At 50.2% G+C, this 14,104-nt stretch overlaps 2 protein-coding genes across 7 annotated transcripts in view; one reads left to right on the forward strand and one right to left on the reverse strand.

Annotated features, from left to right (window-relative positions):
* Positions 1-809: 809 nt before the first annotated feature.
* LOC309582860 (smad nuclear interacting protein 1-like) lies at positions 810-3,280 on the forward strand (the record flags this gene model as incomplete). The annotated part of the gene is given in 2 exon segments (XM_082298265.1): positions 810-1,541; positions 1,543-3,280. Coding segments are annotated over 2 exon segments (942 nt in total), but the record flags the coding sequence as incomplete, so codon positions are not given.
* A 134-nt stretch (positions 3,281-3,414) lies between these two features.
* The window catches only part of AAK1 (AP2 associated kinase 1), a 72,257-nt gene continuing 61,567 nt past the window's right edge, over positions 3,415-14,104 (reverse strand). For 4 of the 6 annotated variants that reach the window (XM_082298260.1, XM_082298259.1, XM_082298258.1 and 1 more), the window contains one exon: positions 3,415-4,899. In XM_082298260.1, the coding sequence (XP_082154386.1) occupies positions 3,767-4,899 (1,133 nt within the window). In that variant the 3' untranslated portion in view covers positions 3,415-3,766. Of the gene's footprint in view, positions 4,900-10,434; positions 12,588-14,104 lie in introns of those variants that run through there. The other 2 variants (XM_082298262.1, XM_082298261.1) reach the window with 2 other exon arrangements.

Here is a 14,104-nt window from a genome sequence, read left to right on the forward strand (position 1 = left end):
ACAAAACATAATAACAGCATCAGCGTTGCCCCAGAAACTTCTTTACAGTACTTCTGTTTTCAAGAGGTGGTGATGGAGGACAGAAAGCCCCATAACCACCACTATGCACCAATATTTATTAACTCCGAGTGCAGCCGCGCAGGGCAGGAGGGTCCCAGCTCCACGAGCTCCCCCGACCTGGGCTCGGCTGGTCACTGTTCACCAGCAACTTGTGGGAGCCAACGTGGCCTCCCTGCATTCCAGAATTCTCCCTCCCCACCCCAAGACTCTAAGAACTCAGTCCAAGCTTTTCCCTCTCCCTCCCAGGCAATCCCCACATCCAGCAGAACACTTGGCTCGTCTCTTGCAACTGGAAATATTTTGGAAGGGAACTGAATTAAGGGAAGGGAAAGGGAACACAGAGCAGCTGGGGTTTCTTTCCAAGACATTGTTCCACTAGATGAGGCCTGATGAGTTTAACATCTCAACAGACTGGGAATAACACAGAAGATACACAAAAGATAACAGCCAGCAACGGCAATTAAAGGCCATCAAAGGAACATCAACTCCACACAACACCCCTGGCATGGTCGGAGACACCTGGCCTGGGAAAGGAGAGATAAGAATGAGGACCTGATTAACATCGGAGGCAGAGAGAGATCTGTACCCAATAGGAAACCAAGTACTAAGAACTACGTAACCTGGAACCAATGAACATCGAACCAATGAGTTTCTATGGCGTTTTGACTGTATAAAATATGTGCAAAATCTCGTAAAACTCATGTGTCATAGAATGATTTTCTCTACACACCCGGGCTATGTGTGGATGAAATTATTTCTGTTGCACATCCTGGCCAGATATTTCTGGCCTCGATTCTTTAACACTAAGAACGTTGTTGGAGGGTTTTTGTTTTTCCCGCAGTTTCGGTGCCACGGGGAGCGGGAGATGGAGCGGGGCCGGCCGGGAGCGGCTTCTCGTGCCCGGTGCCCCGCATGAGGACACGGCCCCAGAGCCGCGGCAGCGGGGCACCCCGGCGGAGGAGCCCGGCGCCGTGAGGGCGAAGCAGGAGCGAGAGCATCACTGTGGCAAGGGGAACGAGGAGCGGAACCAGAGACGCCTGTCAGAGCAGGAGCGGCGGCGGTGCGGCAGCGGTGACCGGGACAGGCACAGGGAGCACTCGGACCGAAAGAAGCCCAGTGACGGGCCGGGAGCTCGCGGCCATGAGCGGGACATGCAGAGCCTGCTGGAGCAGCAGGCAGAGAGGGAGCTCTGCAGTGAGAGAAGGCGAGAGCACCGGCAGGGCACCGAGGGCAGCGGCGACCAGTCCGAGAGCGAACCCAAAGGAAAAGCTGCTGTGAAGAAAGAGAAGCCAAGCTTCGAGCTGTCCGGGGCACTGCTGGAGGACGCCAACACGTTGCGGGGGCTGGTGATCACGTACAGCGAGCCCCCCGAGGCGCGCATCCCCCAGACGCGCTGGCGCCTGTACCCCTTCAGGAACGAGGAGCTCCTGCCGCTGATGCACATCCACAGGCAGAGCGCGTACCTGCTGGGCCGGCACCGCCCATCACCGCACTGCCGACATCCCCATCGACCACCCCTCCTGCTCCAAGCAGCACGCCGTCTTCCAGTACCGGCTGGTGGAGCACAGCCGAGCTGACGGCACCGCGGGCCGCAGGGTCAGGCCCTACATCACCGACCTGGGCTCGGGGAACGGCACCTTCCTCAACAACGAACTGAAGGAGAAGGATGTGCTCAGGTTTGGGTTCAGATAAATCTGAGGCCAGTGCAAAGGACGATGATGAGGATGAGGAGAAAGAGTCTGACAGTTAACAGATGAGGAAGAAATTGGGGAGGGGCAGAGGAGAGAAACTCCTTGCAATTGAACAGGCGCACAGTACTCTCAAGTCCATGCTGTTAAAACAAAAAAGGGGCAGTGTAGGGATGGGATATACCTCCCACGAAAGACTGCAAAAAGCCTTATATGTTCTTAATTTTTTGAACTGCATTCAGAATGACCTAACCCCAGTCCAACACCGTTTTAGTGTATCACAAACTCACTTCGAAAAAGCTCAAGTATATCAATGGGAAAACCCCTTTCCATTAATAACCTGGGGGTGAGGATATGCTTGTGTTTCCACAGATTCCGGTCCATGATGGGTACCTGCAAGGGTGGTCCGACCAGCCTTGGTTACTCCAGCTTCATTGTTGGGAAACTGAAGGAACAAGATTAATGGAGCTTGTTTAGTGACTGGTTTGTGGGGTTCAAGTTGTAACTAAAGATTTTTACACAAGAAACGGTATGATTGGTGATTCTGAATATGTTGTTTACAACATAACATTAATACATGGAGTTTTTACAAAGGGATTTAGCTGTAAGATACTTATCTGATGTTACTTATATACATTCCTTTGGTTGATTGTAGGTTGTTCATGTTACCATTGATTATTAATAAAAGTTTGTTTGTAAGGTATTTTAGGGAAACCCTCCCAGTCAAGGCCTAAGCTCTGGCCAAGCTCTGGCCCTGGCTGGTCGGGAAGTATGCCATCAGACCCCCAAGTATTTCTGCACCAAAATTGTCATCAAGTCCCTTTGACTTGCTGATTTGGTCTTATAAAAGCTCGACCCCCTTTCGAGATAAACTTGGAAACCTTGCCCAGGAAAGATCCTCCAGGTCCTCACTGTGAAATGGGGCTCCCCAGCGACTGCAGACTCTGGGTGATGGTAAAGTATGATGACGTAACACTTCAGAAGGAGAGCAAATGGATTTTGTTTAGGTTCATCCTTAACCAACAGGAAAGCAATAGGCAGAATTCACTTTGAGTCAAGCTCTCTGCCAATATAAACCAGTCTAAGAGGGCTGTGGCCTCTGCTGAGTCACACCACATGAGGTACATCACGAGAGTTATGGAGCTGTTTACATCATAAGATTTCCCCATAAGGTCTACTTTTAATACTGTAAATATACATCTCTCCTTTACCATAAGCAGATTTCCAGGTCCTACGCTTTGGCATAGACCAAAATACACGTGTAAAAGTGAAAGCTCTGCCTGATTGTTTGCACAATTGTTTGATTTTCCAGCAACAGCAACAGCCTGATTGCTTCGTTGGCGTTCACAGCATGAAGGCACCGTGAGTCCTTCCCTGACTCCGGCCCCAGCCCCGGGGCAGCAGCACTGCCACGTGTTCCAGTCCTGGGGGAGCAAAGCCGTGCTGCTGCCACAGCTCCGCTCTCACCAGCACTGCCCAGACTGGCATCAGACATCACAGCACGGCTCTGGATCCGTGGGCACAGCACCCACCAGCACATCTGGAGCCATGGCTGCCACTGCTGCCGAGCAGCAGGAGTATCACTGATAGCAAAAGTCACAGTAACCCCTTAACCTGTGAAATCATGTCTTTTCCAGAGCATTAGCAAGTCCCGCTTGACTCGCTCTGTAATTAATAAACCTTTTAATTCATCTTGTAGTGCATTTATCCACCCAGGACTAGAAAATATGGAATACTACTGGTTTGAGAAAAGCATCTAAAAAAAATAAATGGAGGGAAGACAGTGAGAGGAGGAAGTTGAGAAGCAACTGGAAAGGATACGAGGATCCTGAGAGGCAGGCATTCGGACAAACATAACTTAAATGGTTCAACTATATATCACTGCAAATAGAGTCCTGACCAAAAATAATAATTATTTTATATATATATATATTGCTATATGATTCAGTTCAGCTAAGAGGTTCGAGGTCCTGCACGAGGTGGTCCTGCGGGCAGCACGGCCCCCAGCTCCCAGCACATTAAGGCTTCTGCTTTGCCGCTTTGGAAGGGAAGGGCGCCGAGGCGAAGGGATCCGCGCCGGGCAGCTCCGTAGTCCTGGAAGACAGTGGGACAACAGCGACAGACCCTGCTATGGCCTGTCTGTTGGTCTGAGACACCACTTTGTAAGCAGCTATGGGCTTGGCTTCAAGGCCCGGCCCATCTTCGGGACTGTAGTGCCGGGAATACTTGGACAGGGATTGCGGACGGAAAGGCTTGTTGGCCACGGAGCCCAGCGCGGCTTCCGGGGGCAGCGCGTGGCCGTGGCTCCTCTCACCGGCCACATCGCCCTGCTCCGGCAGCACTGCTTTAGCAGGGACGCTCTCCTGGGCCTCCACGGCTCTCACGGAGCAGGGATGGAGATTGCCTGGCTGAGCAAACCCAGCAGAAGGGTATGGAGCTCTCACCGAGGCCACGGACCCGTGTGCTGCTGAATCCAGGCACGGGAACATCGGGTGAGCTCGGCCATCGCCTCCTTGGCTTAGGAAAACGGGTGGTGTGAACAGCTCCTTATGGGAAGTCAACTCTTCCATGCTTTTCTTCTTAGTGAAAGGGGCTCTCAGAAATACATCTGCTTCCTCTGGATGTCGTAGAGCTGCGCTGCCCTTGCAGATAAAAGGAGCTTTGGTAAAGACATCCACTTCATCAAGCACCTTCCTGGAGCTTCGGAAAGGAGCCGTGGCAAACACATCCGGTTCGTTAAAAACCTCCCCGGTGCGCGACTGGAAGGCCGGGAACAGCGTCTCCCCTGCTCTGGCCTGGGAGTGGGGATCTTCTTTGGAGGCCTCACGCCTCTCCCTGGGCACAGGCTGCAGGAACCCTGGGCACAGCTTGCACGTCTCCTCCTCCTCTTCCGAATCCATCAGTAAAGGCCTGGACCCGCTGCAATCCAGAATATCTCCCTCATGGTCTGTCCCCTCTCCTTCACTGCTGTAGAAGGAGCTGTTGCTTGAAGGACCATCTCTGGCCAAGTACTCTGACTCTGAGTTGTGCTGCACTTTCACCTCCAGCATCTTGGGCTGACCCTTGTATAAAGCGAGTCCATCACTGCCAGAATCTCCTTTACAGAGCTCAAGAGCTACAGCTGGGAACCGGCCCGGATCCCTCTGCAGACCTACAAACACAAGAGAAGAGTGTTAGTGACCCAGCTCCAGCTCCTTGGTCAGCAGTCACAATGAGAGGTACATTACACAAGAATGTCACGCTTCTCAGATGGAAACCACCACCATGCATGGAAAATGGGCAGGAGAGGGAGGGCAAATCAATGAAGATAAAATGCCAGGGAAGGTGTTTGCAGCACGGCCCAGGGACACCACGGGTACCACTGCTCAGAGGATGGGAGATGTCTGACACACGCATGGGCACACACAGCACCCTCAGCACCATTCCATGAGGTTTCTCTCCCACCCACCCGTGACGACAGCCACCATCACAGAGTGTTTCCCTTCCCAACGCTGCTGCCCGAGGGAAGCTCCAGCAGACAGACAAGTTCTGTCACTCCATCCTGCACTGCTGCTCTCCAAGCACATCTATTGCTTGGTGTAGCCTCTCTTTCTGTGGGCCAGCCCACAGATAAGTGGAATTGCACTCGGGCTTGTGGAAACGAAAACCTGCTAAAATAACAGGCCGATTTCAAAGACTGAAAGTCAGCCTACAGCTTTTAGGGAATCCTAAGTAGCAGCTATTCTTTTTAACCACTGCCAGACAAATGGTTTTCAAACACTCCATACCATGACTTCAAATCAAGGATCATAGCTACAATGACCTGACTTGTTTCTGCATTAGCATAACAAGGCAGTGCAGGGAGAGGCTCTCCTGCCCTTCTCCAGCTCCAAGAGCCCACCAGAAGGCTGAGTTTGCCTTACGACTCACACAGACAAAACAGAAGATCTCTTACCTTCACAGAACTACTGGCAGGTTAGAAGTGTGTCATTGGACTCGTTAGCAAGAGGATAGGAGAAAATCACATGAAAACTAAACAGTAGGAATTGCAGGAAGAACGAGAAGGGTGAGGAGGCTGGTTGGTACCCAGGGACAGCAAAGCACCAACCAACACACAGTGACAGAACCTTGCCCAGGGAAAACTCTGCCCAGGTTAATTGTTCACGTTTACACACCCATCACAGCCCTCAGGCACTGCCTCTCCATCACACCCATGGATACACAAATTATCCCCTTCTCCATCACTGCTCACAAGTAAAGACACAGTAGTCGTTCATTAGGCATCAAAACCAATATTTATTGGGAAACTCTTCACCTGGGTACATCACACTGCTAAATAAAGACAGTGCAGATATGCGAACATTTGACCAGTTCCTCTACAAAAATACCCTCTCTCGCTCTCCTGCAGCCCGTGGTGTCCACACTGCTTTCCCCTCAGACGCCACTCTCGGATTCCAGGAGCAGCGCGGCTCCGGTGGAGCTCCCTCCCAGGCAGCTGGTCCCACACCGGCCAGGGGCTGCTGTGACTTTCTGAGATACAGGCTGAACAAGAGCAAGGCCAGCTGCCATGTCATGCAAATGCCTCCGGATCCCCCAGTCCACACTGAACCACGGGAGAAAGGCATTCGTCATGGAGAGCATGGCCAGGCAGACCAAGGGCCCACTCTGCACAAGAACAGCACATTTGGGTGGAATTCTCTTTCTAACTTTGACGTGTGTTAGCAGGTGCCTGTGCCCACACAGGCCATGACACTTGGGACAGAGTAAGAGAGTGAGGACAGGATGTAAACCCATCTGCTTGGCAGCATGCAGCTCTGAACGTGGGGACACTGCACAAGAAGCAGAATGCCCTGTTCTGGGAAAAATTACTTTTTCTGATGCTCTCTCTACCCATTCACATGAGAAGGGCACCAAATGCTCAGCAGCAGTTTTCTCCCTTGCCAAGGCCAGTACAGGAGCTCTGAGTTACTCTGGGAGGCACAATCTAAGTGATGCTTCAGCAGGAGCTGCTTTCAGTCAGAGCTGCCAAGTGGCACCACCAGGGAAGGGCCACAATGACCTGAACACAACAAAACCAGGCACAGTGATGATCCCCTGAGTGGGGACTCACTGACAAGGCAGGGACACCACCCCCACTGCCAGGGAATGTCTCTCTAATGCTGAATGAGCGAGACCTGGCACTCCCAGACCCATCCCACTGTAACTGGTCCACAGCTTTTCTTTAGCATGTTCCTTGGTCCCAGAAGGAGCTACAGCAGCATCATTACAACAATGAAGACAACATCATACCAGCATTTTACCTTAGTTAACATCTGGTTGTGCGACTCAGACATCTCCTCTCCAGCTGTGAATATCATGTTAAAAAAGGGTTTGGGCTACACTGACACTGAAATACCCCATCAAACCAAAACCCAGCCCATGTGGGAAGGTCAGGGAAGAGATAACAAGACAAGGGCAGTGCTTCCCACAAGCAGCTGTAACTACGGGCCTTTCAACCAACATTGCAGAGGTGTCCTTGACTTACAGGACACCAGGGAATTTCAGTTTGCCAGTGCTGATGGATGCCTTGGCAGGTCTGAGATCAGAGACCAGCCAGGCTGAGGCACTCGAGGGACAGTTCCCTGGGAAAAGGCCTGGATGCAGTTTGTTGTGTGTTACAGAAAAGGGGTCACTCCACAAGCTGGTGACAGCAGGAGGGTGAAGGACAAATCTCACTGAACTAAGGCAGTGCCTCTTGGTATGGAGCCCTGGCCCATCTCTGTGGGGTCTTGGACCCATTCACGGGGGGCCTGACAGAACCAGGCAGATGATTTGCTTGGATTGACACAACAAAGCCCCACAACCCCTCTGCAGAGATGCCCCTTTTGCAGGGGGAGCATTTCCTCTCCTGAGACTGGGCAGTTCCTGTCTGTCCCCTCCTCCTCCAGACTCCCAAGATCTGGGTGTTACTCCATGGGGAAGCCTCCCTCAGGTTTTCAGTGAGTGCTCAGGTTTCAGGAATGCCCACTGCAACAGCCATGAGCTTTACAGCAGAAATCTTGACAGAAGCTGGAGCTTGGAGATGAGGATTCTCCCTACCCCTGTACAACAGCAGTGGGCAGTATTTGATTCCAAGGTCAGATACACATACTAAAAAAGATTCCAAACTACACTCAGGCTCTTTTTCAAGAAGGAGAATCTCTCATCACTCAGTACCCCAGGAACACACTCTGCAGGTATTCAGACAGCAACCTGAAAGAGCTTTACCCCAGGTGACAGCCCTGGCACCTGGAGTTTCCCCAGCTTCCAAGGAAAACAGTGCCTTGAAGTGGCAGAGTACTGAAATAACCAAGAGGAAAACTAGAAAATATTTACTCCCTATTACAGGAGGCAGAGCAGTAATCACAATGGTGAGGATCTCACTTCTGGAGCAGACCCAAAAAAAAGGTCAGGGGAGACAGAGGAATTCCTGGAGTCTACAGCTACTCCTTCACCAGGAAACTCTCCTGATTTCATCAAGCCAAAGTCAGGCAGGACTCAACATACAGGAACAGGTAGCTAAAGATAGCACAGTTACCAGTGTGCAGAATTACTAGTTTGGAATTTTAAAAGGGTCAAAAGACTTATCACTCCTTCATTCTTGCACTGTGGAGATCTTCCTTGTATTCCAATTCCTAGAAGCAATCTCATTAAGCAACAATACAGAACTACCCCCACACAGCACTGCCAGCAAGGAGGTACCACAGCACACCAAAGGTCAGTGACACCTGGGGCATCGGACAATTTGCAGAATTAAGTGTTTCTGTTCAAAGCCACTGACAGTGGGAGACCTGGAGGCAGATCCAGGGCCTTCAGTTCCAGAGGATAAGGAATTTAATGCTGTAGTTCTGGCACACTTGTACAGCCATTTGCACCAGGCAGGAGTTAAACACACCAACCCACGCCCCACATTCCAGCAGCTCATCAACAGTCTGACCCCTGCATACCAAGAGCATCCTCTGGCTCCCCCTCAGCTGTGCTGTGCCCAAGCCAGCACTTACACGAGTCCTGTTTAAGGTACAGTCAGGGACCCCCTAAGAAAATCACAAGGGCAGTTCCATGGGGTGGCCCCCTGCTCCAGAACCCAGCCAGCAGCCCCTCCGTGCTGTGCAGGGACAGCACAGCGAGATCTGGAGCCAGAGCTCAGCGTCTGCCCCTGTGGAAATGGACAGCACAGGACACAAAAATAACTACAGAGGAACCCTTCTGCTTCATGTTTTTCCCCCAAGCCTGCATTTCCTGCTGGAGTGGTGCAGTTCAGAGTGCAGTGCCCACACCTCAGCACTGAGACATTGGGCTCCCCCGACGGCTGGTGACTGAGCTGCCCATCAGCACCACTCACCAGAGCATTCCATGTCACATCCATGATCCCCTCACATCCCTACCAGCTACTCCGCAACTCCAACAGATTCCCAGGGGAGTTCTTGAAGTACAAAAGTTTGACTGAAAATACCTTCCACATGCCCCCACCTGAGCTGCTGCTGCAGCACCCTGGCTGCCCAGTGATGCTTCCTGGAGTCAGGGACCCATGTGCCCCACAGTTCATGTTTGCTCAGGTACCCCAAAACTTGCTGAACTCTGCCTGAATCACATCCAAAATTTCATTGCAATAACGTTGGGGTTTTTTTTAAATCAAGTTTTAAATAAGGTGGTTTTGCACAGCCACTGGAGGCAGTACCCTGCAAGCTTTTAGGCCAAAGAACACCATCATCATCCTTTACAAGAAGCTCCCTCTAAAAATAATTTTGCTCCACACAGATTGGCTCAAGCTGCCCTGGCCTGTGATGAGTGGGCTGCAGGAAGATGCAGATCTGCCACAAAGCCAAGATTCTCCACCCACTGTCCCAGCAGGTTGTACAGCAACCTGAAGCCCTGGCCAAGGAAGTCCCAAGGGATCCTGAGAAGACCTGGACAGCCCAAACCCAGGAAGCTGCACCTTCTGTTTTGGGACAGATGCTCCCAACACAGCAGATACTGTCAGAAACAAGGTGGCTGATTGAACTTGTGCTCACCCACCTAAAGATGAACCAGGAGGTTTCCAAAGGCAGGGCCTTTCCCAACCTGAGCCCCACAGAGTAAGTGAGAACCAACATCAAAATTCCAACTACTCCTTTGAACCTTTGCCACCCAAACCCAGAGTTTGTTCCTGCACCCAAAGCACAACCCTGACTTGAAGGGAAATTACTCCATGTGCTGTGGTTGTGTTTGCAGTACCCTGACAGGAGATCCACCAGAACAGTCAGTGCCACTGCCAGCTCCAGCCCCCTGTGCCATCCCACCACGAGGGCACTGCTCATGGGCAGAGCAGAACAGCCCTGCTGGGATTTCACAGACTGCTTTTGTCACTGAACACCTCCCGGCCCCACAGCCCTTCAGAGGGGACAGAAACATCTCCCCTGGCTCCAGGCAAGGCTCCAACCAAGCCACAACAGGCTCGTTCTCAGGCCCTCAGGGGAATGCCAGGCACCAACCATGTCCCACAGGACACGGGGTGAAGTTCAGTTTGTGCCCTCAGAGCAGCAGCTTTCAAACCAACTCCTCAGTTCTGAGCAGCACCAACACTAACCCAAAGCCTGTGGGACACTCACAGTTTCGGAGAGTTTAAAATGAATCCCCAATCTCCACTCATCTCTCATTTCCATTCGTTCTGCAAACACATGGTGAATATTTTCTGATGGAGGAGGTCTAAGAACAGACGTCTCTAAAATATCGGATTTCCACCCATACCCATGAACAGCTACTTGAAAAAGCAATAAAATAAACATTCACATCTGCTTATTTAATAGCATTATTAACAACCCAGTGCATTTGTCATTTTTTTCCAGAACCCTTGAACAAGCGCCATTAGATTTAAAATCTTAAACATTCTTTAAAAGTACTTTAATTCACAGAAATCTTTGTTTCTAATATACAGTAGATGGTTACTTTTTAAAATCCATTCTCTTTTCATATAATCTCAGTATCTGACTATACAATAACTTTCTATCTATAGCGTCTTCATGTTTTCCAGTCCAGCTTGCCTGTGCTTTAGGAATATAAAACAAAAAAATAATAAAGTTCTATCCACAATTTTACTAAGGTCATTTCCATAGTTCTCATGTAAAGCTTCTCTTGGAAAGTGCAGTATACACATGTAATGATACAACACACTTAAGCAATACTTTTATTAATAAGTGTAGGTTTTAAAAGAAGGGTAATGTAGAGACACAACCGATGGGAGTTCTATGTACAGAATTTGTTAAACTAAGTGTTGGGGTGGGGAGGAGATGGAGAGAGGAAAGGAGGAGTCACAAACTTGGGGTTCTTCCCTTCTCAGCGAGGTCAGCACAGACACATTCAGTCGCTCGCACTTTCGCACGTGGGAACTGCACTGTTACTAATACAGCTACAAACACAAACACAGGGAGCAGGAAGCTGGGGAGAATTCCACTACAGAGGAAGAGTCCTTCTGCTCAGAGAGGGCTTTCAAATACGAGATAGAAATTCCGGACTTCATGATAAGCCAAGGAAAACGAGTTGAGCGTATCCAGCTATCGACAAACCAAGCGTGTGAAGGGGGAAAGAAAAGGGAGAACCCATCGAGTTGTAGCAGCACTGATTTCAAACCACCTGAACCAAGTGCATGCGTGTTCACAGAGACTGGGGTGGAGAAAGGCCCACAGGAATCTTTGTCTACTGAAACAATGGCTCCATACTGAACTGGGGTGCACTATAGCAGTTACGAGAGAAAATGGAGAACCCAGAACAGATACCAGATGCTTGACTAAAACCAGGATTAAAAATAGACAAACAACCGTAGGACAATTTGTTTCATACACAATTTACAGTAGGCTGAGGGGATTTTCTTTTTTTCCAGTCAAACACAGAAAAGAAGTCACAGAAAATACATCTGCTGCTGCCACAGTGCCCTTTTCACCCAAAGAAAGGTCAGTGAAACACTAGTCACAGCCATACTCACATGGATTTGGTTCAAAACCTCGTTACGTTTCACTTAGGGTCATTTCTGCAGCTTTAACAATCTGGTTTTTTCTTTTTTCTTTTCTCTATTTTTCCTTTTCTCTGGTTTTCCCTCCCCCAGGAAGTGCAGTTTGTCCCAGCAGGATTGTTACAGCAAACCACGAGCTGGGGGCAGCTGGAAAATTCTTCATGTGCACCATCACCAGAGTATGGCCGGACTGCTCCAGAGGAACTCGGGGCTTCCTCCTCCTCTGAAGCAATTCAGAGCCACCAGCTCTCCTACCCCGTGTCCTGCAGCTGAGGGATGTCCCTACCACTGTCACCTGGCCCCTGCTCCTGCCCAGCCCTGGGGAAAGGGAACAGAACCAAAACCACAGCCAAAAGCACCAAGCAAAGATTGGGACACGCTGTTCACGCCCTGCTCCGGGGAGAGGAGGCTGGTGCAGGGTCACAGAGCAGCCACAGCTCCCTGAGCAGGGACAGGAGGGCTCCCCACGCTGCTCCCCTGGACACGACCATGGGACAGTGCAGAGGGAACTCCCCCAGGGCTTTACCAGCTTTAGAGAGAACAGGCTACCTGGAGAACTGAGCCAGAATCTTCCCCAGGGCACGGGAAGACAGGGAGAGAGGTGGGTGACTGTCTCCTGTTGGCAGACTTTTCTCTTAATTAAGAAAAAAAACCAAAAAACAAAGCAAAGCCCCAAAGAAGCACAACGGAAGGAAACTCTTCTGGCAACGAAACCGGAGGTTTGGGTACGTTACAGAAACTGCGTCTGCTACTGTGTCACTGCTACAGGTCTATGAGCTGATCCACCAGCAGCAAAGACCTGGCTATGTTGGGAAGACTGGACTCAGAGCTTCCACTGTTGTTTCTAGAATGCCCACCTGAAAGTGTGAGAGATAGGAATTCAGTATTGAACAGGACACACACACACGACAGTTTCAGAAGTTCAAGATCAAGAAAGAAAGAAAAAAGTCAAAGCAAAACAGAAAATTTGCTCAAGCTCTTCTCATTATTTGTACCATGACAGCAATGAATCCCCTGCTCGCTCTTCCACCCTCTCCCCCCAGACCAAACCAGCACAGCAGCCAACAAATCCCTACAAACCTGTTCTTCCCACAAAGTTTATCCAGGCTGCAGAATCCTGTCCTTACTGAGGGATCTCTAAAACAACTCAAGGGCTCCCACAGCCTACAGAAAGGACAGGTCAAAATTTTAAATCTTGAAATTTAGTTGCTATTTTAGGAGCACCTCTGGGTGCTTTGAGCTGCTTCCAGGAGAGCTTGGGCTACTGTGGGACTTTCTGTAACTGGGACTTGGATACTGGAGGAGAGAATCACAGAATGGTTTGGGTTGGAAAGGACCTTAAAGACCATCTGGTTCCAACCTCCCAGGAAGCTCCTCTGTACTCAAGGTGGCCTATCTTGGCCCAGCCTTGGGAGAAACCTCCTCTGATTCCAGCAGGAGCAGAGTTTGTAATGTCTGAACTGTTTCTAACAAGTGTCAGCCTCTGAAAGCCAAGACTAGTGCAGAGCAGGGGCTCAGCACATTCCTGTTGCGACCAAAGCTGGGACTTAGGGAAGCCAAAAGGTTCTGTGACCAAACTGAAAAAAAAAAAAAAAGGCAAAAAAGCTTTAAAAAAAACCACAAAAAACCAAAAAAGTCCTGACTTTGTCTTTAAACCTCCACAAGTACATCAAAGGCTGTCATCAAAAAATCCTTTCAATGGGGTGACTGCAGAGAGGGGACCCACTTCACTGATCCTTCACTGGCCACGAGTGAAATGCTGCTTGATGCTGTCCCTGAAGAGCTAAAAACCACAACACAACTGTTGCTGTTAAGCCAACAGTGCTGCTGGTTCTTCACAACCCCCGTGGGGCTGAGGCTGCTGGCAAGGATCTCATCAAGGGGATCTGGTGCCAGAATGGTGAAAATGAGCAGCTTTCCAGCCACTGTGCTACAGACTCTGCCTGCTCAGAGCTCCTCAGAGGAGGTGGGGACATGGACCAAACCTCTCACACTCAGTTCCCACCTGTGAAAGACACCAACCAGAAGTGAAAAAACCTCACTTCCAGCAAGAGTTTAGGCTATAAAGGATTATCATCATTATCATCCTTTCTTGTGCCTCATGCCAAGCTCACTTAAAAGACCGAAGGCTTGGACAGTAACTAAGAAGGTGGGAGGACACAGCTCTCACTGCATTCAGCCACTGAGGGGTCTGTGCCCTCCTGGCAGGCTGGGAGAAATCACCCCATGGGAACTCAAATATTGCATGTCTGGTTTTGGACATGGAAATCTCCCAAGCAGAGAATCTACAGGAATTCCAAGGCCAAAGGCATCTCACTAAACACCACACTGACAGTATCTTACAGCTCAGGATTTGAACTGGTCACATATCCTG

The sequence above is a fragment of the Coloeus monedula genome, assembly GCF_965178545.1.
Source record: "Coloeus monedula genome assembly, chromosome: 28".
NCBI classification, from domain to species: Eukaryota; Metazoa; Chordata; class Aves; order Passeriformes; family Corvidae; genus Coloeus; species Coloeus monedula.